The sequence below is a fragment of the Trifolium pratense genome, linkage group LG7, assembly GCF_020283565.1.
Source record: "Trifolium pratense cultivar HEN17-A07 linkage group LG7, ARS_RC_1.1, whole genome shotgun sequence".
Taxonomy (NCBI): Eukaryota; Viridiplantae; Streptophyta; class Magnoliopsida; order Fabales; family Fabaceae; genus Trifolium; species Trifolium pratense.
Window position 1 is genome coordinate 28,538,907 of NC_060065.1, and position 16,551 is coordinate 28,555,457.

At 32.4% G+C, this 16,551-nt stretch overlaps 2 protein-coding genes and 1 non-coding gene across 10 annotated transcripts; all 3 read left to right on the forward strand.

The window, feature by feature from the left end:
• Positions 1-1,965: 1,965 nt before the first annotated feature.
• LOC123897682 (serine/arginine-rich splicing factor RS41-like) lies at positions 1,966-6,067 on the forward strand. Of its 8 annotated transcripts, none has more exons than XM_045948411.1 (7): positions 1,966-2,147; positions 2,290-2,410; positions 4,462-4,574; positions 4,903-5,141; positions 5,296-5,553; positions 5,637-5,738; positions 5,823-6,067. In XM_045948411.1, the coding sequence occupies exons 2-7, from the start codon at positions 2,305-2,307 to the stop codon at positions 5,869-5,871; spliced, it is 867 nt and encodes a 288-aa protein (XP_045804367.1). In that variant the 5' UTR covers positions 1,966-2,147; positions 2,290-2,304; the 3' UTR covers positions 5,872-6,067. The 8 variants fall into 8 exon arrangements, with proteins under 8 accessions (XP_045804367.1, XP_045804369.1, XP_045804366.1 ...); XM_045948413.1 differs by having other exon boundaries at positions 1,967-2,178; positions 2,290-4,294; XM_045948410.1 differs by having other exon boundaries at positions 1,994-2,178.
• Positions 6,068-9,505: 3,438 nt separating this feature from the next.
• Positions 9,506-9,577, forward strand: TRNAG-UCC. Its single transcript has one exon. It is a non-coding gene; the product is annotated as a tRNA-Gly (tRNA).
• A 1,848-nt stretch (positions 9,578-11,425) lies between these two features.
• LOC123898789 (protein CELLULOSE SYNTHASE INTERACTIVE 3-like) lies at positions 11,426-15,356 on the forward strand. Its single transcript, XM_045949801.1, has 3 exons — positions 11,426-11,920; positions 12,148-12,219; positions 13,459-15,356. Exon 3 carries the CDS (start codon positions 13,473-13,475, stop codon positions 15,156-15,158), a length of 1,686 nt encoding a protein of 561 aa, XP_045805757.1. The 5' UTR covers positions 11,426-11,920; positions 12,148-12,219; positions 13,459-13,472; the 3' UTR covers positions 15,159-15,356.
• The last annotated feature ends 1,195 nt before the right edge of the window (positions 15,357-16,551 follow it).

Genomic DNA, 16,551 nt, shown 5'->3' on the forward strand with positions numbered 1-16,551 from the left:
TAAAAAAAAATCTACAAGTGGCAGGCACAAATTATAAACCTCTCTATCGATATTTAGAGGTTGACTTGGCGCGCAAAACTTAAAAAACTCTACAAGTGGCGCACAGAGATTATAAACCTCTTTATGAGTGGCGCGAAAAAAAATTATAAAGTTCTTTATAAATAGCACGTAAAAATTACGAATCTCTCTATCAATGCTCGGAGGTCTAAGTATCACGCAAAAATTATAAACCTTCTTATAAGTGGCGCGTAAACATTATAAACTTCTCTATCAATATTTTGATGTTGACCTAGCGCGGAAAAAAAAAAACTCTCTATAAGTAGCACACATAAATTATGTCCTCTCTATGAGTAGCGTGTAAAAATTATAAATCTATCTATCCATATTTGGAGGTTGAAGTATACATAAAAATTATAACTCTTTTTATACGTACTTAGAGGTTGATAATTTTTACGTAAAAAATTGTAAACCTCTTTATAAGTAGCGCGTAAATTATGAATCTCTCTATCAATACTCGAAGGTCGAAGTATCGTGAAAAAATTATAAACCTTTCTATAAGTAGAGAGAGGTTGAAGTATAAATATTTCTATTAAATTTTATACATGTCACGAGTCTTTGAAGGCTCAACTACAAAATTTGATGTAACTGGGTCATCCAACAATATGGTGGTTCACTTTTGTATTGTACTTATTATGATTTGATTTTTAAGTTTGTCTGCTCTTTTGGATGTAACATTTCTATAAGTAGAGGTTGAAGTATAAACATTTTTATTAAATTTTATACATGTCACGGGTCTATGAAGGCTCAACTAGAAAATTTGATGTGACTGAGTCATCCAACAATATGGTGGTTCACTTTTGTATTGTACTTATTATGATTGGTTTTTAAGTTTGTTTGCTCTTTCGGATGTAACGATTATGCAATGTACTTCTTGATCCTATTATCAATGATTATATGAATGATTTTAAATTTCATCATCTCAACGTACTACTCATGAAAAAATTTGACCAACTTATAATTTATGCGCGCTGCTAGAGTTTCTTAATTTTTGTGCTTTAGGTCAGCCTCTAATAGAGTGTTTCTTAATCTCTGCGTCATATAGAGTTTCATGATACTACGATATTTTAGCATTCACATAAATTCGTAATTTTTATGCGTTCTTGATACAAAGGTTTGTAATTTCTGCGCGTCGCGAATATGATTTTTTAGTTTTCGCGCCACAAGTATCCACAATGGTTCGTAATATTTTTGTGCTTACAATATAGACATTTATGATCTCTGCGCGCCACTTATAGAATTTCTTTTAATAGAGAGATTCTTGATTTCTGCATCATATGTCAACCTCTATATATCGATAGAGAGATTTATAATTTTTATTGGACACAAGTATCCACAATGGTTCATAATTTTTGTATCCTTCTAATAGAATTTCTTAATTTTTGCGCTTTAGGTCATCTTCTAACAGAGAGTTTCTTAATCTCTGCGTCATATAAGTTTCATGATACTTCGATATTTGAGCATTCACATAGATTCGTAATTTTTATGCGTTCCTGATACAAAGGTTTGTAATTTCTACATGCCGCTTATCTAAATTTTTAGTTTTTGCGCCATAATTATCAACAATGGTTCGTACTTTTTTTGTGCTAACCTATCATAATTTGTACACTTTATTACACTACATGATATATTCATATATTGCACCATATCCTTTACATCCATGATTGATATATAAATGATGCTCCCCCGAAGTAATTTCTGTATGCTTATGACTAGCTTCCTCGGCTCATATCATCCATGATTAATATATAAATAATACTCCCCCTAAGAAATTTTCATATGCTTATGACTAACTTCCTTACCTCATAACAACCATAATTGATATATAAATCATGCTCCGCCGAACCCGTCCAACACACGGCCAGCCATCTAATTTTACTAAATTCTAAAATAGGGGACCATTAAGGCAATAGAAAATTAAGGTTAGAGAAGGGCATCCACCAAACGCTGCGTTTTGGTTCGGACTATACAATGCTTATGACTGAAGTGTTTGTCTGTATCACTACTTTCTCTCTCCCTTGCGATTTGTAGTAAATTCCCAAATCTCAAATCTAGGGTTTCACTCGCAAACCCTATCTCCCTCCGAAAAGGTACCGATCCATCTCCGGAGCATCAAATCCGGTACATCTCCTTCTCATTTCTCCGACTATTCGTCTAATTTCGTTCTCTTTTCCATTCAATTTCACAATTTCCAAATCTCAATTATCCCTTTTTTCTTACATTGTATTACAGGTTGTTGGTTGCAAAATGAAGCCTATCTTTTGCGGAAATCTGGATTTCGACGCAAGACAATCTGATGTTGAGAGGCTTTTCAGAAAATACGGGAAGATTGATAGAGTGGACTTGAAGTCCGGTATGAAATTCTCCATCATATGAATTTTTTGAGCTATAAGTTTACTTTTGAGTTTGTTAAATTATTGTTTAGTTTAAGTTTTAGCTTTAATGTGATGTTTCTGTAGCTCAATTAGTGATTTAGGACTAATTTGTATTGGTTTATTTTAGCTTATGTAATGGCATGAGCACTTGTTTGAGAGAGCTTATAGAAACAACTTACACGGCTTAAGTTGTTTTCAGGATAGTTTATTAGTTTATGAAAGTAGCTTATAGCTTATATGAAAATAGTAAACAACAAAATAAGTCCCTGACTTTGTAGTAAGACACTCTCATAGGTTTTTGACTTTATGAATATTTCAAAAGGTCTTTGATTTTATTAAACTGTCAAATTGGTCCATATATTTAACCACTTACTATCAGTTAAATCCTTATATTTTACAACTTACTATCAATTTGGTCCTTACTCCTTAACATATTCTTTGAAGGACTAACTAATATGAAAAAAATTTAAACCAAGACATTGGGCTCAAGTGGTTAACGAGCTCCCCTAGGACGGATCGTTCGGGAGAACCCGAGTTCGATTCCTGGTGGGAACAATTCTTGGCCAGACTTTCCTAACCTCGCGGTCGAACTCTCGATTATGGGGCCCCCTTTCCCCTGGAAACCAGAGGGCTAATACCAAAGAAAAAAATTAACAGAGTCAGAGAACTATTTAAGCGTGCCTTACAAAATCGGGGACTGATTTAGTGGTTTACTAATGAAAATACGTTGACTTTGTTAGTTTTTATCTTTTATTATAAAAATAACTGATACATAAGCATTTATATGATGAATGCTTATAGTTATAATTAAGCTGTTTGTACAAACAGTGTCTTACTGATTTTGTAGCTCATTTAGTGACATACTAGGTATTCTTTTACTAGGGCATGTCTTTTCAATTGTAAGTTTGGTAAATTGGGTGGCCAAGCATTATTTTTTTGGCTGATAATTGTGAGCAGTTTGCTTTGTTGTGCTGAATTTGCTGGATTTTTTTGCTAGACATGTTATTACTTGGTGGTTTGTTAGATTGTTTGTCCGGATAGGAAATTACCGTGGTAAGTTATGTTTTGTAAAAGCTGGGTCCCAGGTTGGTGAAAGGAGTTGCATGATGGATGGTGGTGTTTGACGAATTTGAAGTCAAGATGAAAGTCTCCTCTTGTGTTGAGTTGCAGTGGGGTTATAGTACTGTTTGGAGAAAGGAAAATGTTATGTACAACCATTGAAAGCAACTGTTTTTCAAAGAAATCGTTTACTCTTTTTCGATATCAATTTGGACATGCCCACAAAAATATTTTAAAATATAAAGAAATGAAACAAATTGTTTGCCTTGCATTTATACTAATGCATAGGATACCAAGTACAACTGTACAAGGGCTGATATTTTCATTTTCTTTTGGCCTTAGCTTTTTGAACTTTCTGTTTTCATCTTGAATTTCAATTGGAGCGTGTTTTCATCTTCAACTGTGATTTCCATTTTCATATGATTCTTAAAAGGGTCAAGATGATGTTCTTTGACCAGTTACTTTTGAGTGGATGTACATTTTGTTTTCCTTTAAAAAGCAGAAAAACTGTCAATAAAATATGAACCCCCATACTCAACAATTTCTTTGTGACAGGATTACTTGGAAAGTTGGAATGTCCATGCTCTTCTTGGACGGATGTGCTTCTCTGCATTTCTTTTATAGAATGTGCCCCAGCTTCTCCTTCTTGTATTTTTCCAGAAGAAATAATCTGATCTGCCCTAGCCTTGCCATTCTGCATTCCCTCAGCATTCATACTTTTTCATTCCTCATGACTTTTGCTCAGTGTTCAATTTCCGACATGTTTCAACATATGAACCATGATGATTTCGCAAATGTGGCAGGTGTTGTGGTACTTCCTGACAGTTTATTTCTGTTTTATGTTGAATTTATCTCATATCTGATATGCTGATGCGGCGTTCCTCCCCACACCATCTTCATGAAAGGAGTCTTCAAATGTGAAACTGAAACATTTCTGTGTGGTTTTATTTTTAACATTCTCGTTTTACAGGTTTTGCTTTTATCTACATGGAAGACGAACGTGATGCTGAGTATGCAATCAGACGACTTGATCAAACTGAATTTGGTAGAAAGGGGCGCCGAATTCGTGTTGAGTGGACTAAGGTACGTTGTAATAGTAAACTGCATCAGGGATCGCTAAACAATATTAATTGTATTGTTGCATCATGTACTTACTTTAAAGCTTGACACTTTGGGATCATTTTGATCAATCTTTTGGGAAACTTTACACCACATTTTGTTAGATTTTTCATTAGAATCAATATAGTTCTGGTGCGTTGTTCTTATTTGTGTGACACATGCACATGCATTCAAATGAACTTTTTATTGCAGCTTCTGCTTGTGTTATTTTCTTAATGAAGGATTTTGCAATTATTTAAGTCATCCTGTGTATTTCAACGTATTCATAGTGTTATTATATTATGATTTGTAGCAAGAACGCGACAACAGAAGGTCTGGTGGTGATTCAAAGAAATCTTCAACTAATACAAGACCATCAAAGACTTTGTTTATTATTAATTTTGATCCTGTTCACACCAGGACAAGGGATTTAGAGAGACACTTTGATCCCTATGGGAAAATATCAAATTTAAGGATCAGAAGGAATTTTGCTTTTATCCAGTTTGAAACCCAGGAGGAAGCCACCAAAGCATTGGAAGCAACTAACCTGAGGTTGTAATTAATTATTGAATAGTAATTATTTTTCCCTTTAGAAGTTTTATCCATTAGCAACTTAGTACATTCCACTACCTTAATGAAGATGAATGAGGATAAGGGGCTATATATGTTAATGGCTCATTTGCTTTATACTTGAATTGATGTGCAGCAAGTTTATGGACCGTGTTATAACAGTTGAGTATGCTATAAGAGATGACGATGTCAAAAAGGATGGGTACAGTCCTGATAGAAGAGGTCGTGGTTCCCCTGAGGGTAGGTATGGTCGTGGCAGGTCCCCAAGTCCTTACCGCAGAGGTAGGGGTAGCCCGGATTATGGCCGTGGTTCAAATCCAGCTTCCAGACCAGAACCAAGAGGAAGCCCCAAGTATGAACGAGCTGAAAGCCCAGTGAATGGTAGATATGATAGGTATGATCCAAGTAATTTTGTTTTTTTGGGTAGTGCTGTATACATCACATTATATTTTTACAATACTTTCACTGTTCATGTAGCCGATCTCCACCACCTCGTAGATCAAGTCCAGCTTCCAGACCTGAACCAAGAGGAAGCCCCAAGTATGAACGAGCTGAGAGCCCAAATGGGAGATATGATAGGTATGATACAATTAAATTGGTTATTTGCTTTGAAGTTTTTGTTTGGTATATATATATATATTGATTATATTACTTTTCATGTAGCCGATCTCCCCCACCTCGTGATAGGTCGCGGTCACGGTCACGATCCTGAGGCAGCTGAATAGAATTGTAATGTATTGTTGCTAGACCAAAATCTCATTTCATTCCAACTTATGTCAGTCCATAGTTTGGCAGCAAGAAAACCCAAACTTATTAATTGTATTTACTCTTATGTATGGTTAGGATCTAATGTGCAATCTGCAAAGACATAGTTATATACTATTAGATACAGTTATGTTACTCATCAAGTTTTATGGGTTTTCTTTTGAAAATTGATTAATTTAACCTTAATTTGAACCAAGGGTAATCCTCATCCTAGTTGCATGTTCATATATTGATAGGAGCCACAAACCTTCTTTAATCTTGTAGACACATCACACATCCTGCATATTTTGTTTTTACTTTCTATATATTACTTTTTTGCTTTGTCATTTTCTGAATCTTGGATTTTGCTCAATAGTGTAATTATTTAAAGTTAAACTTGGTTAATTATTGAACAATCAGTTGCAAGTAGCATCCTATGAGAATGAGATGGATCAACGAGTTGTCTTATTTGCTGTTTGGATCTAGTATTATTTTTAGGTTGGAGTCCGACTGGTCTCAAATTTCAAATTTTGAATCCGACTTTCAGATGTTCCAAAATAGTGAGTCTGACATGTTTATTTGGTGACAAGGCATGCTATTTTGTTATAAGGTTCTTTAACAGGACTTTTGTTGAGCAAGTTGAACTCAATTATAGTTGTAGGGTAACATGTTTAAATCTTTAACTAGATTACCGGTATATAATTTTATGAGTTTTTTTTTTTGTCAAGATTATATTTTTTTAAGACTAATGCTACCGTCAAACTCCCAGAGTTTTATCTTTTTGTTATTGATTTTTTTTTTTAAATTCTAATCTAAAAATTCTTTGAAATAAGTTGATTTGAATAGTTTTATTTTCTGTTTTTTAAAATTGTTACTTTTAGGACTTTTATCCATTTTCCTTTTAAATGTGACTTTTATTATGATAAATGCAAAATATAATTTAGGACCTTGATCTAAAGTTAGATCCATGGCAGTGCAAATTTCAGTTACCTCGAAGCTTTCCATGAATTTCAAATCATGTCATGACCTATGTAGCATGAGTACTCCTAAAATGGTGAAGTACTTGTACCGGGTACGTATCAGTACCGGATACTCCATGGTACTCGTATGGTACGCACCGATTTCGTACCCATTTTTATTTGGTTGATTTATGATGATGAATACAGAAAAAAATATATTAGCTGTTGAAAAATCTCTTAAAATATTATAATTTTTTATTATATTTTAATTATCTCTTATTTTTTATGAAAATAGTTGAGACGGTAGACAAAAAATTAAATCTTCAAAGCATGATGATAATAATTCACTTAAAAATAATTTTTCTAATATTTTATATTAATGTACTCATACTTTAAATTTTCTAAAAATGTCGTACCGCGTACCGGTACCGGATACTGGTACCGTACCCGTACCTAGGCAACATAGATCATGACCTTCACACTCACTTGGTCACTTGATTTGAAAATCTCAGTATCTTGCTTGCCTAAATTCAAGTCTTTGAAAATTATGAAATGAATTTGTGACGTTTTCTTCTCCCCTCTCAAACCAAGCGTACAATTAGATTTTACTTGTCAAGTATCATACATTCTTTTGGTTATGCTCCCCACTTGATATTTGACACAACATCTTATTTAAGTGAAGAATAATTTGTTAAAAGCTGATATGAAAAAAATTGTTGATGTGTCAAATTTTAAGTGGAGAATAGGACCAAAAAAATGTATGGTACTTGAGCTAAGTTTTCTCCTTAAAATAATTCATGTTTTTTAAGAAAATAATTTGTTATAATAGGTGTCAGTGGTTTACAACAATTTTTTTTCTTGTCGATGTTATAACTCTGCAGGGTAATGGCAACCAAGCAATGAGACCAGGATTTGCTACAGCGCATCTCAGCTGTTCATTAACAGATCGAACAGATCAGATTAACTCATGTACTCCTTCCTGACATAAATATAAGCAAAAAACACTTCAAATTTTGGTCACTATTATAAGTAAAAGTTGGGATCAGATTTCATGCTGTAAAGTTAGCCACTGTTTTCAAGCAGTTTTAAATTACAGCCGTCTGATCTCAAATGTGTGGTTCAGATCATTTTGAATCACTTTTTAACTTTATTGATCTGAACCGTCCGATTAATAATGGACAGCCGAGTTTGAAAACAGCGTCAAACTTTGTGGTTTTTAACTGCAGGGAATCTCAAATCCGTAAAAGTTAACTACTTTTAAATTGATTAATACTACTGTTCCTAATATATTCTTATTTAATTCTATTTTATTTTAGACATTTATTTCACTTTTACACTTTTCAAAATGGGTAATATAGTAAACTTAACTATGTTTTGCATTAAATCAAGAAAATTAACTACACTTAACTAAATTTCTTAAACACCGCGTAAATAGTTTTTTCTTCTTATATTTATGTCCGGAGGGAGTACAAATTACCGGAAATGATTACAGCCACACAATTCTAATCGGACGGCTCTTAGCTGTTACAACGTTCTGCTGTAACAGCAAGAAATCCGTTTCCCAAGCAATGTGGATTTCATGAATTTCACAAATATATGAAGCTTGATATTGAAATTTGCAGAACAAATTATCCTAAATGAAGCATCAACTCATTCAAATGAGGCAAACAATCATCACCGTTACCATACCACAATAGTTTACGTGGAGCATATATACTAGTACTATATCTGCAGATACAATATCAGAAAAGAATGAAAAATAAAAAATCAAAGCAGCATATAGCATAGTCTAATTACAATACAAACTCTCAATCTACTTAAAACAGTCTATGAAGCTCAGATACTTCAAGACTATCCGTGTCCAACACATATCCAATACTGATACGTGTCTGATACTTCATGATATTTACCCATAAAGTATCCAATATTTTTATTTATTTCGTTTTGGAAATATTTTCACCGAAACTCTTTAGATATATCTCTGATACTTTGTAGCAACTAATAAAGACACAATTGTCATCCCAATACTTACATTTTCAATATTTTGCTTCCTTGAAAACACCCTGCTAATCTGCTATTACCTCAACACACAACTTATGTAGTAGACTATTATCAATAACAAATTTTGAAGTAAATTAAATTAATACGAGTTTGAAGAAATAAGAAAATTCTGTTTTTGCTTTCCCTTTTCTCATATATAGATCTAATCTAAGGATATAAAAACTTCATCAGCTTCTAGCTTATAATAAATATAAAAGCAAAAAGAGTACATTCAGCTTAGAGAGTGTCAAACTCAAAACTATTAACAATAGCCAATAGAAATTCAACAATACAATCAAATCCAAATCATCAGAAGAAAATATTCACACAACCATACATGAATTAACACATTAAAATAAGTAAATCATCCAATACGAACTTACTTTCAATGATATGAAACCAAGCTTTCGACATAAACCTTAACACTCGACCACAAAGTCTTATCGGTAATTTTAGTTCTCTCTACTGTATTATCTCTCAAGTTATAGAGAATAGTTTGACTTTATTTATAAAAAGTCTAAATTAATTTAATTCAAAATATGTATATTCATCTAAATTGAGCAACTTGTTTCATTACCAATAAATTCTAAAACAAGGCATCAAGCGTTTGTAGTCCAACGGTTAGGATAATTGCCTTCCAAGCAATAGACCCGGGTTCGACTCCCGGCAAACGCATCTCATTTATTCTCAATAGATATAAAACAAAATATTATACTTTTTTTAACCTTCATTTATTCACTACTACCAAAAAGCTAAAAATGACACAATCTTCTAGCTTAACCAAGGTTCTGGGTTCGATCCCTTAGAGAGAGTTAAAACTCTTAGAGAGAGTTTGCCACCCATTTTGATCCCACAAGGCTCGATGAATTAGTCTCTGCAGTTGCGCGTAATGATACCAGGTTTACACAAAAAAAAAAATAGAAGCATTGATATGCATTTGAGCCATCTTTCAATTGTATTTTCTCTGTGTATAGAATGAATCGAACCTAAGACCTTAAGGAAAATCACATTCCTAGGTCCCAAGCAAATACCATCAAATTAACAAAAGTGGGTTTAAACTAAAACTTCCTATTAGGCCTTAATAATAGAAAATGCAAGAAAAAGAAGGCAAAATTTCACTAAGTACGTTGTATCTCAATTCAACTAGGAACCATAACAAAACACAGTTTATCTAAGAAAAATAAAAACAAAAGCAGCAAATAGCATAGTCTAATTACAATACAAAGTCTCATTCTAATTAAAACAGTCAATGATACTCATATACTTCAAAAGTATCAGTGTCCAACATATATCCAATATATTAAAAGAGAAAAAACTAAGATAAGCAATTTTGCCAATAGCCTCAAATGCTTCCCAGATATCTCCTTACTATCACCTCAACATTCATCTGAAAGGGTCCCAAAGATACCAGCGCCAAGACAAAACTTTAATTTTCTCCATAATCTTCTGAACAAGAAGAATATCCAATTATATATGCATATTAATTTGCAATGGTGTCTTTATGCTTTGCTTAAGTTATGCATAGATAACCCACCTCCAAACCTGAAAGTAGACTATCAATAACAAATTTTGAAGTAAATTAAATTAATACGAGTTTGAAGAAATAAGACAATCCTTTTTTTTTTTTTTTTTTGTTTCCTATAGATCTAAGGATATAAAAAAATCATCTTCAGTTTAGAGAGTGTCAAACTCGAAACTATTAACAATAGCCAATAGAAATTCAACAATACAATCGAATCAAAATAATCAGAAGAAAATATTCACACAACATACATGAATTAACACATTCAAATAAGTAAATCATCCAATAGGAACTTACTTTCATTGATACGAAACCAAGCTTTCGACATAACCCTTGACACTCGACCACCAAGTCCTATTGGTAATTTTAGTTCTCTCTACTCTATTATCTCTCCAATTATAGAGAATTGCTTGCCTTTCTTGATCATTTGCCTTTTTTTATCAAAATTGTTAGGCCGAACGTCATGACACGGGTTCGAACTCAGAATCTCACAATTATATGTGATTTAATTTCGATAGATTATCACTTCATAGACCAAAAAAAAAAAATTGTATTGAAATAAATTTTCATAAATTAATCAACTTTATTACAATTTATAATTACTCTATTCTATAATTAATCAACTTACTAATTTACTATTAGTAGTAGTACAGTACACAATACAACCCACTTGATTCACTCAAAACAAAATTACAACCCCACTTGTGCTGTTCTAAAAGAAAAAGACAATCACATACGCTCCCTCAACTCAAATTACAAGACAAACATCGATGGCATCTTCGTAATTACACCGCAAAAACCAGGTCAAATGTAACAAATTCAAAACAGTGAACTGAATGTAAACAATGAACACAGTTCTAAGATCTTCATCATTAACCTGTCTACTTCACACGTGTATCACTTCAACCATTTTGAAAAGTATTACCCGACCCCACATTACACGTGTCACTTTCCTGCATCTTGGTAACGTAAGATAAATAAAAAAAAAACAAAAAATCCTTAGCATTTTCAAATTTTAACTAATCCCAACGGTAACGTTTCTGTCACAGAACAATCTCAACCGTCCAATCACCGAATCATCTCAACATTTAACCCATCTAACCCAAATCAAACATTCACTTCCATTTCTTAGAGAAACTGAAAAAGTTCAAATTTTGAATTATGGGTTGTGATTAAATGTTATTTTTAAGAGCTTTTTAAGTTCCGATTCTCAATTATGATATAGAAGAAGTTACTGATTCTCATAAATTAAAGATTACGATTTCAATGTAAATTCCAGCTGTATCTTTTGATTGATGAGTTTGGAAGCATTTGCATTTCAAAAAGTGAATGTTATAAGCTGAGTTTTCAAAGCAAAGTTTTTCAAAGTTTGGTGAAGTGCTCTCTCTATAGACTATTGTGTATCTTTGGTTCTGTGATTCTGTGACTGTGATTGAGTTTAAAGTTTCAAGATTAAGCTATATAAGCTTGTTTTGTTAGTTACTCATTCTTAAAAGGTTAGTATTTTTTTTTCTTTCTTTTTTTTGCTTCTTTGCTTTGATTTAATCTCTTTTTTCAGGAAAGGAAAATTCTGTTTTTTTCTTCATTTTCTTCTCTTTTCTGTTTTCTTTTTCTAGTTTTTATTTATTTTATTTATTTTTGTGAATTTTTCTTCTATTTTTAAGCTATATATGTTTGTGGAGTTTCTAATAATCTAATTTCTATGTCTTTTTTTGATTTACAGGGAAGACAAATTGGTAATAGCATTTGATAGGATCAATTCTTTGAATATTCAGCAAGTCAAAGTTTGTTTGAGGTATATTCTATTTAAATTATTATTTTTTCTTTCTTTTCTCAATTTCTCATGAATTTTTTTAACCATTTTTCACTTCAGCACCATTTTTATTTATTTATTTAAGCAAAATAATGTTAATAGTAATAATTGATTATTGATTGGATATATACTTGTATTGCATACAACTTGTTGTAGATAGTGAGTTGTGTCTTCTCTTCAAAGTAAAGCTTATCTTTTTCTCATATTGTTAATTTGTTACTCCTATTTTTATGAGGACAAAGATGGAAAAACACATCTAAGAACTCTACTTTTTAGCAACTCTTTAGTAGATAGATATCATATCAAAACTTTACATTAACTATGTTATTCTTTCCACCAACCCTTCTAAAGTTGTTTCAATGACTAAAATGCCCTAAAAAGTAACACTTATTATATCTTTTACCAATTGTGAGGGGTGGAGCTTTTTAAGCCTAATGATTAAGATTTGTTTGTATAAAAATAATATCCACCGACGGCTTCTTAATTGAAATGTATTTTTATTGTTAGTAGTTACACGCCAATTCCTTCATTTTCATCAACAGCCATTCTCATAAACTATACTTTATCTTTCATGTCAAAATTTAATACTATGTTTTTGGAATTTTCCAAAGGGTATTAAATGATTACTTTCTAAAGTAAGAGAAATACTTGTAGGGTAGCCTCATTTTAGGTACATGTACATCACATTTTATGGTCAAGTCATGATGTGTGAGTAAACAAGCTTCTTGTGTGATCATGATATTCTAAAATACAATGATTTAAAAACCGGACTTGAGATTGAATCGGTACGACTTTTTGATTGATTGAACTTCAGTTCAATCGAGTGAGTTTCTTTTGGGAAAAAAGTAAACCGGTTGAACCAATCAAAGCAGTTCAACCTAATTCGATTTAGTTTTAATAGAATAAGAATCGACCGAAGGTAAACTCTAACCGGCATACAAAGTATTTCTCAATTCAACCAGTTGAACTGCTAAACCGCTAAACCGCCGGTCTGGTTTTTAAAACACTACTGAAAAGTTATATATATTGGCCCACTCTTTTATTATCTTTTTATGTATAAGAATTTTCAAATAGAGTCTTAATTTATAATTTACTGATTTTATGATAACTACTGCTCCACAACCTTTTCAATTTTCTATACAAACAATATCATTGCCTTTTCTACAAATTGGTATCTTGGTTTGGTCATTTCTTTGAGCTTAGTTTTCTTCTATTCTACAGCTTTGTTGATTACCATGGTGGAAGAAGGTAGAGTTGCTATTACAGTTGACACATGTTCAACAGAAGAATGGTTGTTGAACTCACAAGAACTTGTTCCTCTTGCTCTTACAAAAGCAAAAGAGGTAAAAGGGTTTCTTGTTAGATGGAAAATGATCATTTCAAAATTGGAACAAGTTCCATCAAAGTTATCCGATTTATCGAGCCACCCTTGTTTTTCAAAGAATGCTCTTTGCAAAGAACAATTGCAAGCGGTATCAAAGACACTAAGAGAAGCTATTGAATTAGCTGAGTTATGTTTGAAGGAAAAGTATGAAGGTAAACTAAGAATGCAAAGTGATCTTGATGCATTAATTGGAAAGCTTGATTTGAATTTAAAGGATTGTAGTTTGTTAACGAAAACCGGTGTACTTGGTGAAGCTACTTTGCAATTCAATGTTTCTGGTTTTTTAGCAGAAGAAGATATTGAAACACATGGCAATATAAAGGAACTACTTGCACGTCTTCAAATCGGTCATTTGGAATCGAAACACAAAGCTTTGGATAGATTACATGATATTATGAGAGAAGATGAGAAGAATGTTTTGGCTGTTTTTTGTAGGAGCAATGTTGCTGCTTTGGTTCAATTGCTTACAGCAACATCAACAAGGATTAGGGAGAAAACAGTTAGTATCATATGTTCTCTTGTTGAATCAGGTGGTAGCTTCGAAAACTGGTTAGTTTCTGAAGGTGTTTTGCCACCTCTTATAAGACTAGTCGAATCAGGTAGTACTTTTGGTAAAGAAAAGGCTATTGTTTCTCTTCAGAGGCTGACGATGTCGGAGGAAACAACTCGTGCTATTGTTGGACATGGAGGGGTTCCTCCGTTAATCGAGCTTTGTCAGTTTGGTGATTCTGTTTCACAATCTGCAGCAGCTTGTACTTTGAAGAATATCTCGGCTGTTCCGGAAGTGAGAAATGTTTTGGCTGAAGAAGGTGTTGTTAAGGTTATGATCAATCTACTCAGCAATGGAATTTTGTTAGGTACTAAAGAGTATGCTGCTGAATGTTTGCAGAATCTCACTGCAAGCAATGAGAGTCTAAGAAAATCGGTTATATCAGAAGGCGGTGTGCAGAGTCTTTTATCTTATCTTGATGGTCCACTTCCTCAAGAATCTGCAGTTGGTGCATTGAGGAATCTCGTCGGATCGGTTCCCGAGGAAACATTGGTTTCTGTCGGAATACTTCCTTGCTTAGTTCATGTGTTGAAGTCAGGATCGTTAGGTGCGAAACAAGGCGCAGTGTCGGTTATATGCAAAATTTGCAGCACAATTGAGATGAAGAAAATGTTAGGTGAAGTTGGTTGCATACCTCTATTGATCAACATGCTTGAGGCTAAAGCAAATACTGCTAAAGAACTTGCAGCACAAGCAATTGCAAGCTTGATGATTTTGTCTGAGAATCGAAGAGAAGTTAAGAAAGACGATAAAAGTGTGCCGAATTTGGTTCAATTGCTTGATCCAAGTCAACAAAATACTGCAAAGAAATATGCAGTTTGTTGTCTTGCATCACTTTCTTCATCTAAGAAATCCAAGAAGTTGATGATTTCATATGGAGCAATAGGGTATTTGAAAAAGCTTATTGAGATGGAGATTCCAGGTGCTAAAAAGTTGCTTGAGAGATTGGAAAGAGGGAAACTCAGAAGCTTGTTTAGCAGAAAATAGATTATGATGCTTTTATTTTTATTGTATTGTTATTATGATGCTTTTTCTTTTATCACTTTTGTTCTTATCAATGTTATTGTTTCATTGTCTGAATGAAACAAGTAGTTTAGAATGTAAAACTGTGGAATTCAAAAGATTTGGTAATTTGTGTAATCAATGTTTAGATTATATATTTAATCCATCTTGTTACCTGTGTAATCAATGTTTGAATCTTTAGATTATACTATACTTTTGAAAACTAGTACTAGTACTACTATTCTTTTGCACTGTGATTTTTTTATTGACTTTTTGACAGTAATAAATCAAATTTTTTAAAATTTGATTATTTGATTTTCTTTTGGACTCTTAAGATGATGAATTATTATTAAGGACTGTCAATATTTAATATTATTGTAACTATACTCTAAAGTATTCTTGATTATTCTTAACATGGCATATTCCTTGGTAAATAATTCTTTTGTAATTAATGTTTGTAATTGTGGAATTGACTAATATATAACCAGAAATTCTTGTATGGATACTCTCTTAATAAATATGAAGGTTATCTTCATTTTCTTAAATTTGGAGTTATGGTAAAATCCAAAAGGGAATAAAAATTCGTCATTTGATTTGGTTAGCAACAACATGGAGTATTTGGCGAATGAGGAACAATAACATTTTTAGAGGTGAAGTAGCAGATTTTCAAGGTCTGTTTGAAAGTATTAAAGTTATCTCTTGGTATTGGTTTTTAGGGAGAGCCGGTCGTATTTGTAATTTTGCTTTCTTTAATTGGTGTAATAATCCCTTAATGTGTCTTAGTAGCATTTAAGGAACTTCTTATTGTGAATGGTAAGGATTTGAGTACTCATTGTACTCCTTATTAATTTCATCATTTGCTTATAAAAAAAACACTCCACTCTTACACATAATAGATAATATAATAAATTATTCTTTTTTTTTTTCTTTCAATAGAGAATATAAACGTACATATGTGTATTTAATACCTAACTTAAAAGTTTTTTTTGAATGGTTTTAATTTCTTGTTGAATTTTTTTTTTGAATATGTTGAACACACAAGTTCCATCAAAGTTATCAGATTTATTCATTTATTTATCTGCTTATGTAAAGAAGCCAAACAGAAGTTTTGGACAAGTTTTTATAATTTTTATAATATTAATTAATATATAAGCTTTGTTAAGAATATAGATCCTTAGTTAATCAACTAGAGTTAGTTGATAATGGAATCGAAGGGATAAAGATCATAAATGTCGGCAAGATAGAGTGCATAAGAGTATTCATGAGGAAGATACTCATAGAAATTCATATTGAATGAATATAGATTGATAAAAGAATGAGTAAAATGTACAATAGAGTGATTTATTTATAGAGCTACTTGGAGTAACTAACTCTCTAA